Consider the following 24,266-nt stretch of genomic DNA (forward strand, 5'->3'; position numbering starts at 1 on the left):
TTTATATTTATTGTAACTTTTATTTTTTTGCTCTTTTCTTTTTAGTTTCTTCATCTCTTTACAATATTTAATTCTCTCTGTCTCGGATATGAAATTCTTCTTTTCTGTAATTAATATTTTACCTATTTATAATTGACAAATTACCATATGTTTTTTTTTTTCATTTTAGATAATTATTCATTTTCTATTTGATTATAACTTCTTTTATGTATTGCAGTTCTTATCGTGGTTTCTATGATTCTATCTATTTTCGAAATTTGTAATTTGGTTATTTTGTATTATCCTCTGATTTTAAAACATAAAATCGAACCGTACTTGTTATTTAAAAACAATGAAATATCGTTCATATATCATATGATAATACGAACTGCTTTCAAATTCGATGTACTAGGAGGATGATTGGCCTAATGAGTTCATATAAAGTGATAAAAAGCATGGTAATTTTAAGATACGCTCGTGGCGAGATTTGTTCGACTCCGATCCTAATCGACAGTTATTGCTACGATTTTAACTTAAGGTCGCCTGATGTCCGGCTTCTCCTACCTTTGATGACAGGTCAATAAAATACAACAAATGTCGCTTATACATGATGTGGTGTTTAACACCAAAACAAAGAACAAACTTTTAGAAATAATTTGAAACACATATATGTATAGCGTCCCGAATCGAAAACGTTCAAAACGTAAAAAAAATGCTCAGTGGACAAACTTGCAAGACATTTGATTTGTTAAAAAACGAAGTCCTTTCGACTTAACAGCTTATCAAAAAGTATGTTATCGTATTGTGGGGTGAAAGCACAATTACGAAAAAGCACTGTTTTATATGCTACAAATTGAATATTTAATAAAATGACGTTGAAACTGACAGTGTTTATGTAAAAAGCGGCGAAATTCGACATTGGACAATCTTGCAAGACATTTTCCCAAGGCCAATACGTTTTTATTTGTGGTGCGAGTGCTGTAAAATTCCGGATTTGAAATGGTCTATCTAGGCACATTTGTAGGAATAATTCATAAAAACAAAATTTTATATCATCTGATACTTTAAAAAGCGATAAATTTTGATAACTTACCATTTTCAGAAACCTGACCATGGCGAGGAATATTAATTTTTGAAAAAATATTTTTTTACCGTTCGATCAACACAAAAAACAGCAATGGTGTCATAAATTATATTAGACGTTTATCATTCATGCGAATTTTCGCGGATTTTAAACTTTTTATTAGACCACAAAAATTCCCGCAACAGTTATTTTGCGAATAATTTGTTACGTCTGACACGCATATTTTTGACGTTTTGGTAATATTTGTTTCATTATTTGAAACTATTGTAAAAAGTTAAAGAATATTTTTAATATTTTTGGAAACAGTAATACCTGCCTAATCTATGGATATAAATTTCATAAAGCTGAACTAGTTAGTTTTCATAGAAGAGCTATTTATCAAATTGCTCTGTCGCATTTCACGGCATTGACGCAATAACGTGCTTAACGTCACAACAATGAGAAAATACATACTGTATAGTCAGCTTTAAAAGATCTTAAAAGGTTCTGACATGAAAAATATAGAACAATTCAAAAGAGAAAATCAATGGTGTCGTAATTTCTGCTTCTTGCTATGTTTTGATATAGTTATAAAGCCAGCAAATACGAATACTCATAAAACTAGTAAATATACGGGATAATAAATAAATACGGACGTCAAAACTGTTGTCTGTTCTCTCTCATCATTGGTAGCGTGAAGAAATAATCATAAGTAAAAATAATACCTTTATTAAACAGCCGATATGTTTCCATACAAGTACAATATTCCAACAATAATATATAAGTTAACATACGGGGCGAAGCTACTAAAATGATAATCTTTCTCATGTATCTTCGTACGGGTCAACTGGGATAATATTATACATTTCAAAGACAATATAAATAAAATGCAAGGCATACAGCTAATGCGCTGCTTCTTACCTCTAGGACCCCCCGGGATGAGCCTTGCTGCAAGCCAAACGTAAACACAGCAAAGACTAACGAACGTGACGTTGCACTGGTACACGGGGGGGGGGGGGGGGGGGGGGGGGTCTCAACGTGGGATTTTGGGTACAGGTGTGCAGCTGTGATTTTAAAAACACCCCCCATTCATATATTGAATAATTGTGAAATCCCTACCTATACATATATTTCACAGCGAAATCATAACCCATTCATATATTTATCACCCATTGATATATCACAATCGGTCAATTACTACCTATTGATATATTTCCTCGGTAAAATTGCACCCCATTGATATATTTGACGGATCAAAAAAGGGACCCATTCCAGCGGCACATATGTATATACCTTTATATAGGAAGAGACCCCCCCCGTGCACTGGTATTTATTTCAAATTACCGGAAGTAAATATTCTAAGCAGGAAGAAAAACATTAACGTAAAACGCTTACATAAAATATAGGAGTCCTCGACTCAAAATGCTTATAATAATACAATCTTATGAATAATCAAATATAGACATATTAATTCTTCCAGTTAAGAGCTCGCAAATGAACACTTTTGGGTTCACGCTTAAAATATTGACCCAACGGTAACGTTCTGAACAATACATGACAAAGTTGCGCCAAATACGACGTTATCGATGCAGCTAATAACATAAAGTAAAACGTACGTTAATCGCTAATTCAATATACTTAATACTAGAAATAACTTCTGACAACTTATATAAACTCTTAATACAATAATAACAATATTCCTTTACTTGGAAATAACCAAAACACACATTTACAACACTGCCCCTTCACCAGAATACATTTCGTCCTCGAAATATGGGCTTTGCAATTCTGACAATACGTCTAAAATTTCTTTTCACAATATTTCTTTGTACATATTACTCTATCATACAAATAAAACTATTATTACTCATCTCCAATTTGTCAAAAACAAACAAATATTTAAGCTTTCTTTAAACTTAAACATACATCAACAAACTACTGCGTCTGTTAATGTTCTAACAAAAACAATATCTGCGATAACAAACTAATGCGCCTGTTAATACTTAAAAGACAAAACAAGTTAACTAAAATTTTCTTCCACATATAAATATCTTCTCTTAGACTTATATAACAGTAAGGTGTCACGAAAACACCTAGTTCTATTTTTTATACAGTTACAGCACTTATATACAGTTACTACATTAAAAGTTCATTCCAAAATTCTCCGTTCTATCAGACGCTGGAATTAAAAACATCATGAAGCTCAACTCCATATAAACACCCGACTAACCATAAGCCGACAGATGTCCTACCAATTACTATACCGCCGTCAAGGGTACCACCGTGTATAAATATATACACAACCACGATACTGATGCACCATACAAACATAAGTAGAAAAATTAGTACAAGGTACAACGAATAAAAAAAATGGTCATCAGTATTCCCCGAGAAATATCTAAAATGGTGTAGACTATACATGTAGCTCAGCATACCCATGGTGTCACCTAAATGTATATTGCAATCTAGACTAATCATTAGCCTTAACTTATTCTCGCACCAAAACAAACGTGGCACCTAAAGTATCCCAACTGCCAATATACACCCACCGAAAGCAGCTTCCCACCAAAATAGTATTAAACAATCTTTACTGCAAGAACAACAACAATTCAATAGGACCATCAAATTCCAGATTCTGATAAAAAATCACTTGTTTTCTGAAAATCTCAAAAACAATTTCAATACCACAATATACTTTCAAAAATCTATAATACTGTATACTCTACATATTTGTGCTTAATGTACTCAGTGTATAAACTAATATTACAAGTCTTCTCCATAAACCAATAAATCACTTTTTACATTTTATCAATAACCAAAAAATCACACAAGTTTCATATCTACATTATAAAAAATCCGAATCTACATAAAAACATATTCTCATATTTGTCCAGTAGGCTTATCTGCTATATAGTCCTAACTATTTCTGATAATTCTGACTTGTAAAACCAAACTGCGGGTTCCCTCCGAAACTATTAATATTTTCTAGTTTCCCTCTTTTTCCTCTTGAGAAAGGACAATCTCTGCTGTAATGGCCCTCTTTGTGGCATGAGTAACATGTATTTACTCTGTTACTGTTGTTGGTATTAAATTGGTCTTTATTCCTAACATTATGTTTATTTAATGGACCAAAATTTTCTCTTTCTTGCTTCTCGGTTTTAAATAGATCTTTTATCTCATTTAAATCCTGCTTTATGTCTTCAACATCCATTTTGAACTCCTTTTTCAAATTGTCTAAGCCCATTTTAAATTCTGCATGAGTGACATATTGGGTTGGATTCTCCCTCCTACATACCTCGAAGTCTTCTGTTTTCTCTTGTGCTATACAGTTTGCACCAGTATTTAAGTGTCTGACATTAAAGTTTTTATTTATATTTTCTCGACAACACTCGTGCCATGTGACTATATTAATTGCATCCTGCAATGTTGCTGGCTTTTGTATGAGGACCTCATAAGCTAGTGACTGGTCTGGCAGACCTTTAATAAAGTGTTCTGTTTTGAAACGGTTCAGTAAACCCAAGTCATTTACATCAGGGTATGCCTTACCTACTAGTCTCTCCACACGAAATGCATATTCTTGTATGCTTTCTTTGTGGTCCTGTTTAATAAACTGCAAACTAGTCCTATAAGTCTCTGGTAATATATGGTCCCCAAATCTCTGTGACATAGCCTCATGAATACATTTGATATCTTTATGAAGTGACATAGGAAGCTCATTTACATATAATAGGGCTTCATCTCTCAAGCAATTTAGAATAAGTTCCTCTGTTTGTCTGTCATTGGACCAACTAAACCTATTACTCAGTAAACTAAACTGTGTCCAGAAGGCCTTGAAATCACCTTTTCCATTAAAGAATGGACTTCTAGGTTTTGGTTCCTCCCTTTGCATGTGCTGAACACGACTACTTTCTCTTACGTAATTTGTACTGACTGGACGTGGTGTATAAGTGTTATCAGTACATGGACCAGCTGCTAACTGTTGGGTTACTGGTACCTGGTTATTTTGTTCAGTTGTGGCCATGTTAAAGCCTATGCTATTTTGACTGCAATTCTGCGTATTGGTGTTATTTTCAGCCACATGGTTACCCCTTGCTAACTGAGCTATATTTTCCTTATTTAGCTTAACTTGTGTGCTTATCTCGGAAACTTGCATGTTCATCTCAAAAACTTTCGTCTTGAGCTCAGAAAATCTATCATTTTGATTTCTTAATTGTCTCTGAATGTCCGTTAGAATCGTAATAATATTGTTATCATTCCAATTCGTTTTACTTTCCTCAATCGTCCTAGTCTTCTGCACAGGCGAGTTCATAGGACTTACTGCGGGGGTGGAGGTGGATAAGTTAATATCATCTTCTGTACCCAAATCTATTACATTACATGGCTCAACAGTTCCGCTCTGTGAAATAATCATATTCTTCATACTTTCCCCCCTTCCAAAATCTGGAGCTGGGATTTTTCTATTCCGAAGATCCATGTTTAAAGCAAACAATACAATTCTCAATAGAAGATAACTGCACCTCTATTTCTTTAATAAATAATTACTAGGAAGCTAAATGCACCTCCTTTATATATTTTCTTTTTTCAATCTAGGAAGCTAAATGCACCTCCTTAATATATTTTACTTCAAAACAGTTTATGAAAAACAAATATGTCAGATATGAACCAACAAAAACCACTAAGCTACAGGCTCCTGACTTGGGACAGGCACATAAAAGAATGTGGTGGGGTTATACAAGTTTTTGAGCACTGAAACCTCTATTCGTCTCCACATTTTAATCTCAACTTGATTATACATTTACCAACTTTTGTCTTTTTTTTATGTTATGCTCTCCTTTTTTTCCGCACATCGTTTTTTCATGATACTTATATGTTAACCACAGCTTCTAATTTTTCCTATATACTTGTGTGTACAGGCTTTGAACCAAAAATCCTTGATTTTCATCAAAAATATTCGATTGATCATCACACCTATTACTATTAGATTCAAGCATACTCAGCTTGTTTGTTGTCAAATCATAAACTAATATTTGGTTTATAATTTACTGTCTGTAAAATCAATTTTCTTTTGATATAAAACCAATTTAACTAATTTTCAGTCACATTGTCATAGATTGTACTTGTTTTGTAATCCATTATAGGCAAATAGATATAGGAAGATGTAGTGTGAGTGCCAATGAGACAACTCTCCATCCAAATAACAATTTAAAAAGTAAACCATTATAGGTTAAAGTACGGCCTTATAGTTATACAACAGAGATCAATGAGTCAATTAAAATTTTTCACTTCAAATTCAGTTGGTATATAAATATGTCTTTAACACTATACAATATTCTTTCTATTTGTGTTGCTTGTGGATTTACCTATGCTCTCTATCTTCTATAATTTAGAATAAGGTAAAATTCGTGTTCTGAATTTAAATTCTTCATACTTTTTTTTATTGATAGTTTGATATCGGTTTTCGATATAATTATTTAGACAAGACCTGCACGGGGCCTTGCATATTTTACCCTTATGTTCTATCAGGGTCATCGGATACTTTTTTCGAGCCTTCGACTTTAGTCGAAAAAGCGAGACTAAGCGATCCTACATTCCGTCGTCGTCGTCGGCGGTGTCCACAAATATTCACTCTGTGGTATAAGTTTTTGAAATTTTAATTACTTTCTTAAACTATACTGGATTTCTACCAAACTTTGACAGAAGCTTGTTTATGATCATAAGATAGTATCCAGAAGTGAATTTTGTAAAAATAAAATTCCATTTTTTCCTTATTTTCCTTATATAAATGGACTTAGTTTTTTCTGCGGGGAAACATAACATTCACTCTGTGGTTAAAGTTTTTAGAATTTAAATAACTTTCTTAAACTATCCTGGGTTTGTACCAAACTTGGACAGAAGCTTGTTTATGATCATAAAATAGTACCCAGAAGTAAGTTTTGTAAAAAAATAAATCCATTTTTTCGGTATTTTACTTTTAAATGGACTTAGTCTTTCTGCGGGGAAACATTACATTCACTCTGTGGTTAAAATTTAATTTTTTTTAATAACTTTCTTAAACTATCCTAGGTTTGTACCAAACTTGGAAAGAAGCTTATTCGTGATCATAAGATAGTATCCAGAAGTAAATTTTGTAAAAAGATAACTCCATTTTTTCTGTATTTCACTTTTAAATGGACTTAGATTTTCTTCCAGTTAACATTTAGCATACAGCCTGCAGTTAAAGTTTTCAAAACATTTATTAGATTCATCAACTATCCTAGATTTTTACCAAACTTGGACTGAAGCTTCTTACAATCATAAGTAAGTATCAACAGGAATATTTTTATTGATTTTTTTCCTCATTTTTGTTGAGCCTGCGATTTACAGCAAAAGTAGGCGAGACACTGGGTTCCGCGGAACCCTTACACATTTTTTTTAGACAAAATACTATGGTGATGATAATTTGTGGCCGAATAAGGTTAAATTTAACCCAAAGCGTGAACACAGGATCTTAATTTCAATCAGATATATGAATTGTGTGTTTTTGAAGATTTTACCTGTAGTTAAATTATTGTTTATTTTATTGAATGCGCTATTTTTAGTTTTTACAAATTTATGTCACGTGGTTTATATTTATAAACGACTTTTTACACACTCCTAAATAAGTGACCTAACTGACCAGTTCCTGAAGCGGAACTAGAGGATCACGGATGTAAGTAAAGCTAAAGATTATCTAGTTTTTTTGTACTATGCAGTGTCTATGTACATAAATCAATAGTTATACATTGTATGCAATTGATTATGAACTGTCATTACGTTATTTGGAAATAGCCATTTCCAGGCCTTTATTACCCTGGCATTACATACGACAATATATTTTTGTGAAACTTTTAGAGTACATATCGACGGAGGTCGAGCAATACAACTGCTAGAGCTTCTCTTGATTTTGTTTTTTTATAAAAGATTCAATCACGTTTCGGAGACCGTACAATTTAGAAGATTTTCACTGGAATCAAATACAAGATTACACTAGTCTGGGTATTATATATAAAAAAATCAGGCCCGTAGCCAAGAATTTCCAAAGGGGGGGTTCGTTTGACTCACAAACGCGACTTTAACAGTCATAATTCGAACAGAACATCGACTTTAACAGTGCTTATTTGTTTTCAAGGGGGGGGGGGGGGGGGGGGGGGTCGTCCGAACCCCCCTGGCTACGGGTATGAAAATACACAACACGTCTGTATATAAACATCATTTGGATCAACATTCTATTAATATATAATAGATCGAGTCCCAGCAGAAATTTATCGGCTGTCTAGGTGATAAAGTTAACTTACCTGATACGATTGTTTTGGATCGATGCTTTACATATCAACAGGAAAATGATGTATTATCATAAGTTAAAAGGTGTATCGGGTATTTTTACACAAATAACATCACTACATACATGTACATGTATGTCTACATGTATGTTTTCAAAACTAAACGAAAGACTCCTCTGTTATTTTAAATATATTTTTAATACGGTCATTGTATGTATGTCTCAGATCCCAGCACTGGCAGATATTGATTCAGTGTTGTCTGCCTAAACGTCCAGTGGGAAATATTTTACACGTCACATTATTGCAATGACCGTATTAAAAATATATTTAAAATAACAGAGGAGTCTTTCATTTAGTTTTGAAAACATACATGTACACATACATGTACATGTATGTAGTGATGTTATTTGTGTAAAAATACCCGATACACCTTTTAACTTATGATAATACATCATTTTCCTGTTGATATGTAAAGCATCGATCCAAAACAATCGTATCAGGTAAGTTAACTTTATCACCTAGACAGCCGATAAATTTCTAATGTATTAGATTAATACGAGACGATACCCGAGGGAGCTGGCTTACATAATGGGCTAAAACTATAACATTTATTTTTCATTAAACTGAAAAGGGCCTAGACGCATCATCTCTTTCGTAACTGTAATAAGTTGGAGTAATTAGATATCAGAATATGTTGTATATACGAGTGACAATGTATGAGACAACTCTCCATCCAATTATCAATTTGTGTAAAAAAAGACAATTATATATTATACCATTGTATTATGTGGCTCTCGTAAATGGAAACCATTTTAGGTAAAAGTAAATAAGTATATGAATCAAATATTAAACTATCGCATTTATTTATTTTTTGTCAATATTCCTTTCTCATTACAATTAATACCTACTTGTAGAATCCTTGATATTAATTTACAATAATTTCTTGTCTTTTTCGATCAGATAACGATAAAAACATGTATTTTTCACTTTAAATAGGTTAAAGTTGTCGTTGTACAATGGACATTATTTGACGCTAAGAGCGAAAGCAATTCTAGATTCATAATCCCCGCTTCCGGCAAAAACTGTAATTACAATACATTTTTATTGGTTTTATTTTCCTGTCAGTGAAGGCAGAGATGTCTCTGGTGAAGGTTTGACATCGTATTGTATATGGTCCATTCAGTAATGTTGTGAATCGTTCAAATATACGGATGCACATAATATCAGTATATGGTCCATTCAGTAATGTTGTGAATCGTTCAAATATACGGATGCACATAATATCAGTATATGGTCCATTCAGTAATGTTGTGAATCGTTCAAATATACGGATGCACATAATATCAGTATATGGTCCATTCAGTAATGTTGTGAATCGTTCAAATATACGGATGCACATAATATCAGTATATGCAGTGGCGGATGCAGGAATTTTCGAAAGGGGGGGTGCTAGCCCAGGGCAAAGGGGGGGTGCAGGGGGGGGGTGCAAAATTATCCCGATTCAAATGCATTGATCGGCCAAAATAAAGGGGGGGTGCGGACCCCCGGAACCCCCCCTCTGGATCCGCCACTGATATGGTCCATTCAGTAATGTTGTGAATCGTTCAAATATACGGATGCACATAATATCAGTATATGGTCCATTCAGTAATGTTGTGAATCGTTCAAATATACGGATGCACATAATATCAGTATATGGTCCATTCAGTAATGTTGTGAATCGTTCAAATATACGGATGCACATAATATCAGTATATGGTCCATTCAGTAATGTTGTGAATCGTTCAAATATACGGATGTACATAATATCAGTATATGGTCCATTCAGTAATGTTGTGAATCGTTCAAATATACGGATGCACATTATATCAGTATATGGTCCATTCAGTAATGTTGTTAATCGTTCAAATATACGGATGAACATATAATATCATTCAGTATATGTAGCTCCGTCAGACTTTAAGTTCTTGTGTACCAGCGTTAAACCGTGACGCCAAAAACTACCCCCTAATCGTAGCTTTCCACCGATATAATACATGTAATTGTGTGACCAAAGAAACTAATGCCTTTATGTACAATGTATGACACATAAAGGCATTAGATGCTTTGAAACAAGTATAATATATAATAGCCAGGTGGAAAGACATTCCGAAGTTATGTGATGATGACGATGTGGATCAGTAACCAGTGGCGGATCCATAACTTTTTGTAAAGGGGGGAGGGGCGCTCCAGTCACGCTTCAGTGATTCCCTATATAAGCAACCATTTTTTCTCCACGAAAAGGGAACCCGGACCTTTCCCACGAAAAGGCGGCCCGGCCCTCATGGCCCCCTGGATCCGCCTATGGTAACTAGCACCTCGAGACCACAAACGGTTCCGATTGCAAGTATATGAAATAAAAAAGGAATATTTCGATCGTTTAATTTTTATTTCAACAGTCAGATAACAAGGAACAAACAAATAACGATGATGTAGCTCAATAACAACTACAGCATTATTTTACTTGTATACATATAGATATGTGTGTGTGTTCAACTCAGTTATTTTATTGTTGTTGTTACTTTTGTTTATGTCACAAATATAATGTTACTTATATGACAAATAAAGATTATTATTATTAGAAGCATAGGCAATTGAAGATTTTGTTTTTTTACCGGTTGATAATTATTCAGTTGTCTAAAGCTGTCACAATAACTATCTGAATTATAAAGCATTAAGAATTAGTTACGGCATGATATACTATAGTTATATTTTTAATTTCTTTTAAAATATAGCATTTACTTTATATTTGTTAAGTTATAGTTACCCTAATAACTATCAAACTTGTTGTTTTATTTTATTTTTTGGCTTTTCTCATTTATTTTGTAAACAACATTCGTATTCTAATGGGGATAAACTACCCGCATGTAAATTCAGTTTGACGAACTAAATAGAAGTTCCGTAAAGTGTATGTATTTATAGTATAAAGGTTATAAGCTATATTAGTATTCAAGGGAAAAAAAGACAACAATGTTTTATATTTTTTGGTGAAAAAGTGCATAATTTTTCATAGATTTAAAATTTCATTGCGGCGCATAACTATTATTTTTTATTTTCAGAATGGGTACTACTTCAAGCAAAAATGGACACTCTAATAAGGGGCAAGTTTTACAACAACAGCCTGTTCAGCCTCCGCAACCTCCCTACAATGGCATTCCATGTGATTACCAATTCCTTAGAATAGACATTCCTTTTACTATTCAAATGAACTTATCATTCCTTAGTAACCCTAATATGCAAATGGCTACATCAGATCCAAATGCATATGTACCGCATCTCACACAGATGTATGACCTTGGATACCGGCTTTTGTCCTTCCAGCTAACACCGGGATCTATTCAATCATCGGGATTTATGACCATGTCATCTACAACAACACTTCGTGCACAGGCAATATTCCGAAAAAATGAACCAAAATTCCAACCAGACGAAAGATTTTCGCTGCAAGTAATAAAATCATCGATTGAATCTGGAACCTTTCTTACTGGAGTTCATTCTATGTCCCATACATCGTCACAAACACAGACGCAAACTCAGCATTTGTATCAAATGATAAACGACTACGCATGTCGAGGGTGTCGTCTGCGCTGTATAGAAATCACCGGATGTTACAGACCTCCACAAGATCTAAATATGTACGGTCCTCAGACTATGGGAGTAGGGAGTGGTATGGCTTATGGACAGGGTCACTTGCATTCGAGGAGCAGAAGTGAGTACAATTAAAATTAGGAATTCTATCCAATATACTGCTTATACGAAAGAGAGGCGAAATATACCAAAGGGATATTGAAACTCATAAGTTAAAAATAAGCTGACAACGCCATGTCTAAAAAATGAGAAAAAAAAACCAACACAAAGACAAACAGACACACCACAGCACACAAAACACAACATAGACATATTAAGATTGACTACTACACAAACCAAACCAGTAAGGGCACAACGATATTTGTCTAAGCTGTGCTTCTTAGCGAAGCTCGGGTACACAGGATTTGTGTTTCTATCAGACTGAGCATCTGTCTGTCTGTCAAACAAACACACAACAACACACAAAACACAACATAGAAAACTAAAGATTGACAACTACACAAACCGAACCAGTGGGGGTACAACAATATGTGTCTAAGCTGTGCTTGTTAGCGAAGCTTGGGTACACATGATCTGTTTTTCTATCAGATTGAGAATCTGTTTGTCTCACAGCCTGTCTATTTGTCACAAAATCCTGAAACAGCAACACCTATATTAAGTGACAAACAAGTTTGCTGAATGTGGAACAACTTCAAATATTAAAACAGTTGTCATTAAATTAACAAATTATCAAATTCAGGATATTCTTCAATGGAACTGAACAAGAATTAAGATATTGTGTTTATGTTAACAATGCAAATTTTCTTATTTAATACTTTTATGGTTCCCATAACAGGATGTGTAGTAAACTGTTGTAGGAGTTCCGATATCGATATTACAATTTTACATATATTTTAATGTGCTGTTTGTTTTTAGTTTATGGCGTCGATTTATTCTTTGAAATACCACAACACCCTTCACCGGAATTGTACCAGTACCAAGCTGTCCCACTGAAATTTACCGCGCAGTTAAATGTTAGCATGGGATTTGGTACCCCAAATCAGAATTGGGGGTTACAATTAGACTGGCAAGGAGTAATGAATCAATATCTAGGAACAGGATGGCGTCTAATAGAAGTGTTTAACGATATGTCAGCTGATACCTCCTCGGGTATGACTGGATTTGGTTCAAGCTCAACCACATCGATTTTAAACATAATCTTTATATTTGAGAAATCCCAGTCTCGTTTGAATGACAACACACCAATGTATGAAGGAACTATGGTTGAATACCAAGCTCCAGGATCAGTATCAGCTGGGATTGGCACATCTACCATGGTGATAGATACTAACTGGGACAATGTTATTGGAAATATGGGAAATCAAGGATGGGAGCTAATAACCATACTCCAAACACCAGCAACAACAACTAAAATGCAGTTTATGGGAGCTTCAATGACAAGTTTGATGTGGATGTTTTTCCAACGACAAATAGTATCAGCTTCTCTACCACCAATTGGATTTGATCCACCTGCTCCAGTTCTTCCTTACAAGCAATAATGATACCGAAGGCTTTGAAATGGCATTTTTAATAAATAGTGATTTTAAGGATATTTTTATATGTTGTGACCATGAAACTTAATTTTGATGAAATTGTTTTTACCCTTTTTATGCAGACACAAATAATTGTATTTTATATTTTGTTTATGCTTTCAAAATTCGTTTACCGAATTAATCTCCATTACCGCGATTAGTGATTATCATTTGTCTTATCCAAATATTTTGTATGTGTAACTGGGGAAGGCAGAATTGGTGACATGTCTTAAATATTCCAAAACCAATTTTTTTTAACTTTTTCTTAAAACGATTTAGAATTTGACATAAGGTAATTGAAATGGCACTTGTTTATTATTGAACATATAGTGTTGACTTCCTTTGTTGTTTTTGGGTTGATGTCTTTTTGAAGATACCAAATATCTCATTTTGTTAAGATCGACTTATATTTTCTTAATTTTTACAAAAAGGAGAATCTGCAATGTGGTAAAACTTGGGAGCTTGTAGACAAGGAGAAGAAAAAAAAATAAATGGATAGAATCAAAAGAAATTTTAAGCGGAGAGAATGATGAAAAAACGAAAAAAGGGACTTGGTATGCGAGAGACAGAAATATATACCGTTGTAAACGGATAAGAACATAAGGGAAGAACGAGAAAATTGAAAGAAAAAAAATCAATCTATCTCGGTTCATTATAAATACTCCAATTTGTGTTTTCTTGTATTTAGATTTAACAAACATTTTTGATCTTTTTTGTACGTATTTAGCTCTAATTATATAATGTTTATTATTTTATTTCTTGTGCTTCACAATTTTTTTTAACTAATTGAATATAAGTTGCTCTCTAAGAAATATTTCACTTTATGACTAGTATCTATTTATTTTACTACAAGCATCAAAAGTTAAGGGAAAACTCTAATGAAATGTTGAGAGTAAACACAAATCAAATGCTGAAATAACTCATGTATCGGAAAAAACCCTAAAAAAACCACTTCGAAACTGTTGCTAGTCGAGTCCTCAAAAAGTTTTGTTGTTCTCTTTTAAAATATTTATCAAATGTACCAGAATTACAATTTAGTACGTCAGACGCGCGTTTCGTCTACATAAGACTCATCAGTGATGCTCATGTCAAAATATGTATAAAGCCAAACAAGTAAAAAGTTGAAGAGCATTGCGGATCCAAAATTTACTTTGTAATACTAAACAGCACATCATCTACCACAGCATATATATGATGAGGTGAAAACACTAATCAAATGTTGAAAGGAAACACTACTAATCAAAATTTATGTTGCGGGGAAACAGTAATCAAATGTTGAGGGGAATAACCACATTTTCTTATATCTCTTTACATCCCCGTCTTTGGAGCCTGATGAATAACTGTTTACCATACAACATCTCCCTGTTTTTATATTAACTACCGTCATAGGAAAGTATACAAGTAAACACAACAAATTTATTTTTCTGTATATTTTTTTTTACAAATTGTGACTTGGGTGGAAAGTTGTCTCATTGGCACTCATACCACATCATCGTATATCTATTCATATCACCGTCATTAGAGTCTGATGGATAAATTTCTTTCATTCAACATCTCCTTGTTTTTATAACGATTACCGCCATAGAGAGCATACAAGAAACCACAACAAATCTATTTTTCTGTATTTTTGTTCTTTAAGAAGGTTTCAAAATGAGAATTAAAAAGTACTGTATTTGACAGGTCAATTCATTTGCATAAATATTTGTTAAAAAAGGAAAACACTAGCCGCATTGAATGCACTACATGAAATAAGAATTTAAAGATTACTATCCAGTTCCCTGGGGATGAACCCCATTTTTTGGTATGGTCCGTGTTGCGTAGTCTCTTTTTTCTATGTTGTACTTTGTGAAATTTTGTTTGTTTGTCATTTTCTATTTAAGCCATGGCGTTGTCAGTTTATTTTCGATTGATGAGTTTGACTACCCCTCTAGTATCTTTCGCTCCTCTTTTGTAAAATTATATTTTCATCAATATAATCATATTACATGTATCTAATAAAATTGTGTAGAGAAAAAGACAACACTAAAAATACAATATTTTGCATGCATTTATTGATTGTAAGACTTGTTATTACACTTTCCGAATCTTCATGGTAGATTTTTTCAGAGAGGTATTTTTAAACGATTTATAAATAATACCCTGAGAAGTATTATTTCTATGGGTGTAATGCCCATTTAGAATGGTGGCATTAGATTTCCAACAGTCATTGTACCACCATCCACCTTTGAATAGGGCATGATCAGCACAGTTATAACTATATTTGTCGTTATCTTGATCATATGTTGAGAACTTCATCCCGTTAAATTGGCTCATTCCGTCACCTGTAAAAGAAAAGAAAGAATGAAACTTCACGGCCTTTTTAAGTATCATCCCCAACAACGATCGAGCACTTTCTTCCTAATAAGTTCTTCATAATCTATACAAATCTACGAAGAAGTAAGTATAATATCAACTTGTTTAATGTTATCATAAGAATACCCTTTGTCTATATATAAGACGGTGTTATGTCAACGAATGCAGGATCATCATGAGTAAGAAAATAAAGTGAACACTGACGGAATTGAATGATACGAGATTTCAATACATGCAATATTAACCACGACATGTTATTTTACAGCTAGATATATACAGTCCATATATTTCGTCGTTTTGCTCAGTCTTTAATTTTCTATGTTCTGTTCTGGGTTTTGGATAACATTGTTTGTTCTTTTTGTCATTATTTTTGATAGTCAGTATGTTTTTGTTTTATGGGTTAGAAAACTCCATTGCTATATTTCGCCTCTCAGTTGTTTATCAATGGACACAGCCTAAATGGCTTTCTTTCTCTATTCGGGGCAACTTCAGATTGAAGTAGTCATTTAATCTTATAATTAAAAGGACCGACCTCATCTCTTCGTTTGTTTAAAGGTTGATAGAACAAGACCATGAACGTTTCTTAATTTTTCTAAAAATTATTCTAGCGCGAAAATAAGAACGATTCTGCATTAGATATCACAATATCTAACATGTTAACAAACAAAGTCAGAATATATGCATAATTCATTTTGTCTTCATGTAACGATTACGTTGAAAACTGCCAAAACAATACATTATCCCTTTTTTTTTTAATTATCAATGATAAGTTTATTTAGATATTGTATCCAAAGATTCTAATAACAAGATTGACCATGTTTGTTTATTTATTACTAATTTAAACACAATTCTAATGGGCAATTTTTTGTTTTGAGAATTACACGGAAACATAGTGGTTATTCTTATAAAATTTGACGTCTCTTTACCACTCTTTACCAAAAGTAATCAAACCTAATTTAAGGTGTCATTATTACCATTTACTGTCGAGTCTTCGACTTTTGTCGAAAAAGCGCGACATAGCGATCCTTCATTCCGTCGTCGTCGGAGGCGGCGTCCACAAATATTCACTCTATGGTAAAAGTTTTTTTTTATGTTTTAATAACTTTTTTCAGCTATTCTGGATTTTCTACCAAACTTGGACAGAAGCTTGTTAATGATCACAAGATAGTATCCAGAAGATAATTTTGTAAAACAAAATCAATAAATGAACTTAGTTTTTCTGCCAGGAAACATTACATTCACTCTGTGGTAAAAGTTTTTAAAATTTTAATAACTTTCTTAAGCTATCCTGGATTTGTTCCAAACTTGGACAAAGCTTGTTTATGACCAAAAGCTAGTATATAGAAGTAAACTTTGTTAAAATTTTGTACCTGTTTATCCGTATTTTACTTATAAATGGTTAACATTACATAACAGTCTGCAGTTAAAGTTTTTAAAACATAAAAGATACATGAAGTATCCTTGATTTTTACCAAACTTGGACAGAAGCTTCTTACAATCAAAAGATAGTATCGAGAGGAATATTTTTATTAATTGTCTTTCTCATATTTGTTTCACCTGCAGTTGACATCAAAAGAAGGCGAGACACTGGGTTCCGCGGAACTCTTACACATTTTTATTTGATGCAATGATCATAAACCTAACGAACAAATATAGCTTTTAAGCTTAAAACTCCAAGTATGTATGCACATGACTATCTCTATGACAAAATCTTAAAAACATTAAAAACTAGAGGCTCTAAAGAGCATGTGTCGCTCACCTTGGTCTATGTGCATATTAGATAAAGGACACAGACTCATGACAAAATTGTGTTTTGGTATTGGTGATGTATTTGTAGATCTTACTTCACTGAAAAATCTTGCTAAAAAAAAATGTTAGAAATTGACTATAAAGGGCAATAACTCCTTAAGGGGTCAATTGACCACTTTGGTTATGTTGACTTATGTGTAGATCTTACTTTGCTGAACATTATTTCTGATGACAATTTACCTCTGTCTATAATAATATTAAAGATAAAAACCAAAAGCTGCAAAATTTTCTTAAAATTACGAATTCAGGGGAAGCAACCCAACAACAAGTTGTCCGATTGGTCTGAAAATTTCAGGGCAGATATATCTTGACCTAATGTACAATTTTATCCGCATCAGATATTCTCTTAATGCTTTGGTTTAAGAGATATGAGCCAAAATTTGCACTTTACCCTATATACTATTTTTAGCCATGTCGGCCATCTAAAAATTCTTAGTTCACGGGCGGGGTCATCGGACACATTTTTAAAACTATATACCCTAATGATGATGGCGGAAAAGTTTTATTCGATTTATTTTAATAGTTTTAGAGGAGAAGATTTTTGTAGAGGATAACAAAAATTTACAAAAAATTGTTAAGAATTGACTATTGATGACAATAACTCCTTACGACGACGGACGACGGACGCCAAGTGATCAGAAAAGCTCACTTAGCCCTTTGGGCCAGGTGAGCTAAAAATATGTTGATGGTTCTTGTCCATTAAATAGGCATTACAAAATAGCAGATTCTGCTGGTGAATTATCATCCATAAACAGTAATGTAAATGTGAATATTTTACTTGTTTGGCTTAATAAATATTTTGATATGAGCGTCACTGATGAGTCTTATGTAGACGAAACGCACGTCAATCCTGGTACTCTTTGATAACTATTTCAAATGCCAATATATGCAATGTTTTCTTGCAAAAGAAGACAGAGCACTCCATCTTTAACACCACAAAATAAGTTGTTATATTTACCGGCGTTTCCTGAGTAATTGCCGATTGTGAGTTGGTATTTTGTAGATGCGTCGCCTACTGAAAAGCTTTTATAAACTGCATAACGCTTGTTTCCATCCCAGTCCTCCACATCTATCCTAAGTTCATGATTTTTTTCAGATGTTAGTTTTGCTATATTCTTATTGCCTGAAATTTATATGTGTATATTAATGACTACAACAAAACACTACATTTTAAATAAAGGTATGTTTTATCCACAAATTAATGTAATGGAAGAAAGATGTTTGCTATACAGAGTGTATACAGAGAGTTTTTACGCCACAGTTTACATTTACTGTGAAAACGTTATATTACGAACAAATTATAAACCTACTTTGAAATGTATATACAATTTTATCTGTCTTACCTAACCAGAACTCTCCACGTTTGTCTCCAAATCCATTTTCATAATCCTTCCAATTTCTGTTGAATTCAACACTACCCTCATACCGCTTTTGAATAACCTAACATAAAACAACAAAAGAAAAGCGTTATTACCCATATGAACAAATCCGATCATTTTTTTCTGTTGTCAACATTTCTTAAATTGTAGATATTATAATGAATCTATAATGTAACTTATACATTTGAATATAATTTCCAACTAAAAGCATTTTTTTATATATACATCTGCACTTAATTTACCACGTATAAAAACTCCTCATTTCTAGTATATATTTAGACAACAAAATACAGAACAAGTAATTGTAATATAAAAAAATATAGACTTGGACTGAGGAAACTACTCTCAAAGTATATCAGGAGCTCTGATACCAACACAGACAAACATTCAATAATCGATAAAAAAAACCCACTTGTTGGAATACTTTTGGTGTACAACTAATGGCGTCTTATCTCTTCATTTAAGCTTTTCAAAACACTCGTTTATATTGATAGGGGGTTAATAAAGGAATCAAAAGAGCAAAAAAATATATGTAGGTCAATGTGCTTGCTTTCGAGATATAAGCCATACAAAGTTTGGCTTGGACATATTCTGTCATGACTTTTCATAGCTTTATCATTGACAAGTTTAAGTTCTCAAGAACTATTTAAACAAATTATAATCCTATCAGACTTTAACAGATGGCTGATTGTTATACATGTAAAAGACGTATAAAAAAACCCAGAAGATTCCGCAAATCTGACAGAAATTCCAAAATATGACAAACAAACATCATTAATTAAGATAAAAAAGCCTGATGATAGCTGTCAGTTTCTTTGAGTTATTCTGAATTGGTGGTCAAATCATACATTCAAATTCTTCCCATGACTGGTTTGTTAATTCGAACATCACTGCTTGACTTATTTTTTTGTCATCACTAATACTATCAAATATTGAACAGAACTCCTTTCTGAATAAATGCATAATCCGTATAATAATAAACTTAACGTTTTTTTTTTATTATTAAGGGTGTATAAAGTAATTTGACTTCATTGTTTAGTACACATAAAATTCCGTATCACACAGTTAAAAATTTCCGCTTTTCAAATTGATCCCTAATTTATGGTATAATTCCCTATTTCATTACTCGTACAACGCAATTCTTATGATAATTAAAAAAAATATTAATATAATAGCATAAAACATTCTGATTCTCACAACAAGGAACGTAAGTAAACAATTACAAAATAATACAGCCACCACTACAACTACTTAGTACTATATTTTAGTCTATACTTACAGTCCATCCTCCTATCTCATCTGGATTGCCTATATAAAACATAGAAAATTTCTGAAATGGTCTTCTCTTTAACAGTTAACTTACCTATTATGTCTGTTGAGTTCACACATCGTTGTAAATATAATGGACTTTGATGCGACTGTCATAAGTGAGAGGTTTAGCGCTAAAAAACCACGTTCAATCCCTTTCAGTTTTGAATTTTCCTCGGAGTTCAGTTTTTTTTGTGATTTTAACAAATAGCTTGAAGGTATTATTAGGAGATTTCAAATATTATAGCTTTCTAGATGATATTATTGAAATTGGCGTTTTATTTTTATATAAATAATTCAAATAATTGTAATAAAAATCTCATAAATTTAGTTTTGTTTCTGTTGCCATTTCAATATAGTTAGCTTCATTTTAGTGTCTATTTAATTTTGTAAACTGTGAACAAATTCTATTTATAAAGAAATATTCTGTTTTTTAAACAAAGAGTAGCTAAAGTTACCGAATATATTGGCAAACTGTGTGAACGCTTTACTCACATTGAATGTTACTGACTAAGTTCTGTATTTTGTCAAGTTTTTCTTTGATCACCTCCATGTCTACAAATCAAATGAATACTTCCTGAGTAAAAAAAAGAACAACATACAACCCCTTACAATGTTTGATATTTACAAAAAAATATAAACACTTGTAATTAAAAAAGTTAAAAAGTTTTTTTTTAATTATTTTATTCGAAATTAGTTACGATGAATAATGTGTGTACACTTGTGTTTTTATATCATTATGTGAAGTGATGTATTTTTGCTGTGGTTAAGGTGTTAACATCATTTCTACAAAGTCAAATGAAGATTTAGATGTTTAATCTAAGATTTGACCTGCAAAATCCTAACAAGATTCCTTTGCACATCTAGTCATGTGATAGTAACCTACTTAGTATCTGGAAAACACACTTTGACACAAGACTAAACCAAGTTCAAGTACATAAAATGAAATACAGAGCAACCTTTTTGGTTGATATTGTCTGACTCTTTAAGATGTCAAACTCGCACAAAATGACTGTATGTAACATTGTACTGGTATTTGGTAAATAATAACTTGACACAGACTTAGAATTAAACCAAATGCATCAGCTATCAGTTGTTGGTATAATGACATACAAATATGCATCTGTTCCTTCGAACTTACTTTAAACATTTTAAAACTTAAAATGTTTTAATAATCCTAAAACTATGAATCCAGAGGGTATTTCATATATGACATACATGTAGTTTTATATAATATATATGAAATAGAATTAACACAAAATAAACACTTATGAAATGTTTAAAATCTAGCACTTTCATCTGTCACGTGATTTATCAAAATAAACATATATTGCATCATATGCACTACTGACATCGTTTTTTTTAAATATATAAAGTACCTGTAGAGATATTCTGAACCTTTTTATGAATCTTCTCGTAACTGTTTTGATATTTGCTATACGTACACATTCCTGTAAAACAAAGCAGCAATTTTTAAAAAGGTGCAAACATTATCCAATATCTTCTCAATTTTATGTAGTACATAGGACACAATTTTAGGGGTGAACACATATTCATTTTTATGAAACAATACTCAGTAATAATGTTAATTACAAACCGTTTAACATATTCTTAATTTCGGTGGCAATCCTGACTGTTTTGCTGGTGTCCTTTGCAAAGTTTTTCATTGTACCTGAAAAAAAAAATAGTCATATCAACAAAATGTGCAGGGTAATATTTTAGTCTATAATTTAAGCATTACTTTTCATTAGTTATTTAATAGGTATAAAAAGATGTGGTATGAGTGCCAATTAGACAACTCACCATTCAAATCACTATTTGTAAAAGTAAACTTTTATGGGTCTCAGTACGCTCTTCACCACGGAGCATTGACCTACACCGAACAGAAGCTATAGAGGCCCCAGAATGACCAGTGTAAAACAATTCAAACGGGAAAATCAACGGTCTAATCTATATAAAAAACGAGAAACGAGAAACAATTATGAACCACATCAACAAACGACAGCCACTTATTATCTGGTTCTTGACTTATGACAAGTGCAACCAATGCAGTGTGTTTACAGATTTTAATAGGTACCAATCTTTACCATAAACCGAAACGATAGTGTTATCTTTTTTTTACTGGAAAAAATATTTTATAAATAAGATAAAGAAAATTATATACAATCTATGGTCAAGTAAAATGTAACTTTTGGCTTTTACATTTTTTAAAATCTTAAAACTTTAATACTAAGGCAAATGATAAATTGACATTAATTTTCAAATGACTTCAAAAGGAAGACACTACCAAGCAAAATATTCGATACATACCAGTGGCAGTAAGACTTCCCAAGATTTTCATCTTTGCTTCTGTGTCACACCAAATGACTTTGGTTACAAACGTACAGATAAACAATAAATACACATAAATCTTCATCGTTGATGCTTTGCAGAAAATGCACGAAATGTCAATTATGCCGTACAGCGTATAGAATGTATAGAGAAAAAAAAACGTGATTTGATTTTGGTATTATTTTCATTTTAATGTGTTTTAACTATAATTAGGCGTATATATATAATTGTCACTGTGGTTGGTAAAACTTGGATGTAAATAAACTGACGATCTTGCAATATCAACATAAACCTTAAAATGTAATTCAATTAAAGAAGTCAAAACATGTAAGAACATCCAGCAGTAGACGACATATAAAAGTAGAATCTGGACATGACCTTAGTATGTACAGAAATAAAGATCCTTTGATACCATTTAACAAAAAATGGTTATAACAAAGCTACATTTTATACTCGTCCATTAACTACGTTGTGCAAACGTTAATGTAGATTTGATAATGTTTTAAATAAACAAAAATGCATGTATAATTTCATAAGGAGTCATGCATGCATCCAAGAGATGTCACAAACATATGAAAAATGAGCTGAAAAGTGAATAACAAATTTACCGAACTCAAGGAACATTTAACCGGAAAACCATTAACAAATGAAAAAATAAAAAGCTCTATCATATCAAACGAATGGAAAACAACGACTGACAATAGTTAATGAAACCTAATTTTATTGCAAGCTTAACCTCTAACGTGTATGACAGTCGTATTAATTCCCATTTTACTGGATCACTAATCTGTAAACAGTCAAAATGAAAAGGATGCTTTTTCGTTGTTTGTGATTTGAAATTGACAAAACTTTATTTGTAATTGTAGGAACAAAATTGTGTTATCACCAAGCATATACAATTAGTCTATTTTTATTTATACCTTAAATTCTTGACAAATTCATTCGAAAATCATAAAAATTCAAATTTGACTTATAATTTTTAAACCTTACATTTGTAAAAAAAGAAAAAGTAAAAAAAAGAAAGAAAAACTTCACAATTTTTGAAAATAAAATAAAACCCTACATTTTGAAAACAATTTAAACCATTTTGTGAAATAATCATTAGGATTTGGAGAAGCATACTTGAATTATCCTGTAATATGTGTGACAAATTGCCTAATTGTTTTAGCGATTAAACTCTTATGACAGTAGTACACTTGCTCGTAATAAAACTAAACTAGAAAATGACTGCGTGAGATGTAATGTTGTAAAATAATTGGTTCGGATTTGATAAAGCATAATTGCGTTATTGAGACATGTGTTCGAACAAACGAATGGACGACTAAACGAGAAAAAATACACTACTAGTATAATACATTCAATGTCTAGGGCCTTACAAAAAAAACCTATATTATCTTTAAAATAGTACAACAAGTTTTATCTTATATGATATAAAAAGAAAAAAAGATATAGATAACAAATTTGCACCCAATACGACGCAAAAATAGTTTAGAATTTGGAAACCATAAATATGTTTTTCTGTATCTCTTTCTTATTTGTTCTTTAAAAA

The 24,266-nt window shown here is 32.3% G+C and overlaps 2 protein-coding genes across 3 annotated transcripts; one reads left to right on the forward strand and one right to left on the reverse strand.

Annotated features, from left to right (window-relative positions):
- The first annotated feature begins 7,591 nt into the window (after positions 1-7,591).
- LOC134710870 (uncharacterized) lies at positions 7,592-14,458 on the forward strand. Of its 2 annotated transcripts, none has more exons than XM_063571280.1 (3): positions 7,592-7,730; positions 11,439-12,088; positions 12,883-14,458. In XM_063571280.1, exons 2-3 carry the CDS (start codon positions 11,440-11,442, stop codon positions 13,503-13,505), a joined length of 1,272 nt encoding a protein of 423 aa, XP_063427350.1. In that variant the 5' UTR covers positions 7,592-7,730; position 11,439; the 3' UTR covers positions 13,506-14,458. The 2 variants fall into 2 exon arrangements, with proteins under 2 accessions (XP_063427350.1, XP_063427351.1); XM_063571281.1 differs by lacking the exon at positions 7,592-7,730 and adding an exon at positions 8,584-8,840.
- A 1,150-nt stretch (positions 14,459-15,608) lies between these two features.
- Positions 15,609-22,817, reverse strand: LOC134710569 (fibrinogen-like protein A). Its single transcript, XM_063570944.1, has 9 exons — positions 22,697-22,817; positions 21,984-22,058; positions 21,766-21,837; positions 20,882-20,941; positions 20,358-20,386; positions 19,043-19,139; positions 18,658-18,822; positions 17,650-17,751; positions 15,609-15,859 (listed from the first exon to the last, which is right to left on the reverse strand). The coding sequence occupies exons 1-9, from the start codon at positions 22,800-22,802 to the stop codon at positions 15,609-15,611; spliced, it is 957 nt and encodes a 318-aa protein (XP_063427014.1). The 5' UTR covers positions 22,803-22,817.
- Between the last annotated feature and the right edge of the window lie 1,449 nt (positions 22,818-24,266).

This window comes from Mytilus trossulus, chromosome 3 (genome assembly GCF_036588685.1).
Source record: "Mytilus trossulus isolate FHL-02 chromosome 3, PNRI_Mtr1.1.1.hap1, whole genome shotgun sequence".
Lineage (NCBI taxonomy): Eukaryota > Metazoa > Mollusca > Bivalvia > Mytilida > Mytilidae > Mytilus > Mytilus trossulus.

What these genes read in the sequence shown, in the direction of transcription:
- LOC134710870 (XM_063571280.1), top strand. Translation starts at nt 11,440, where the DNA reads ATGGGTACTACTTCAAGCAAAAATGGACACTCTAATAAGGGGCAAGTT. An exon ending in CTTGCATTCGAGGAGCAGAA is followed by an intron (nt 12,089 to 12,882) that starts GTGAGTACAATT and finishes GTTTGTTTTTAG; the next exon opens with TTTATGGCGTCGATTTATTC.
- LOC134710569 (XM_063570944.1), bottom strand. Translation starts at nt 22,802, where the DNA reads ATGAAGATTTATGTGTATTTATTGTTTATCTGTACGTTTGTAACCAAA. An exon ending in AATTAAGAATATGTTAAACG is followed by an intron (nt 21,838 to 21,983) that starts GTTTGTAATTAA and finishes TTTGTTTTACAG; the next exon opens with GAATGTGTACGTATAGCAAA. An exon ending in ACGTGGAGAGTTCTGGTTAG is followed by an intron (nt 18,823 to 19,042) that starts GTAAGACAGATA and finishes TATAAATTTCAG; the next exon opens with GCAATAAGAATATAGCAAAA.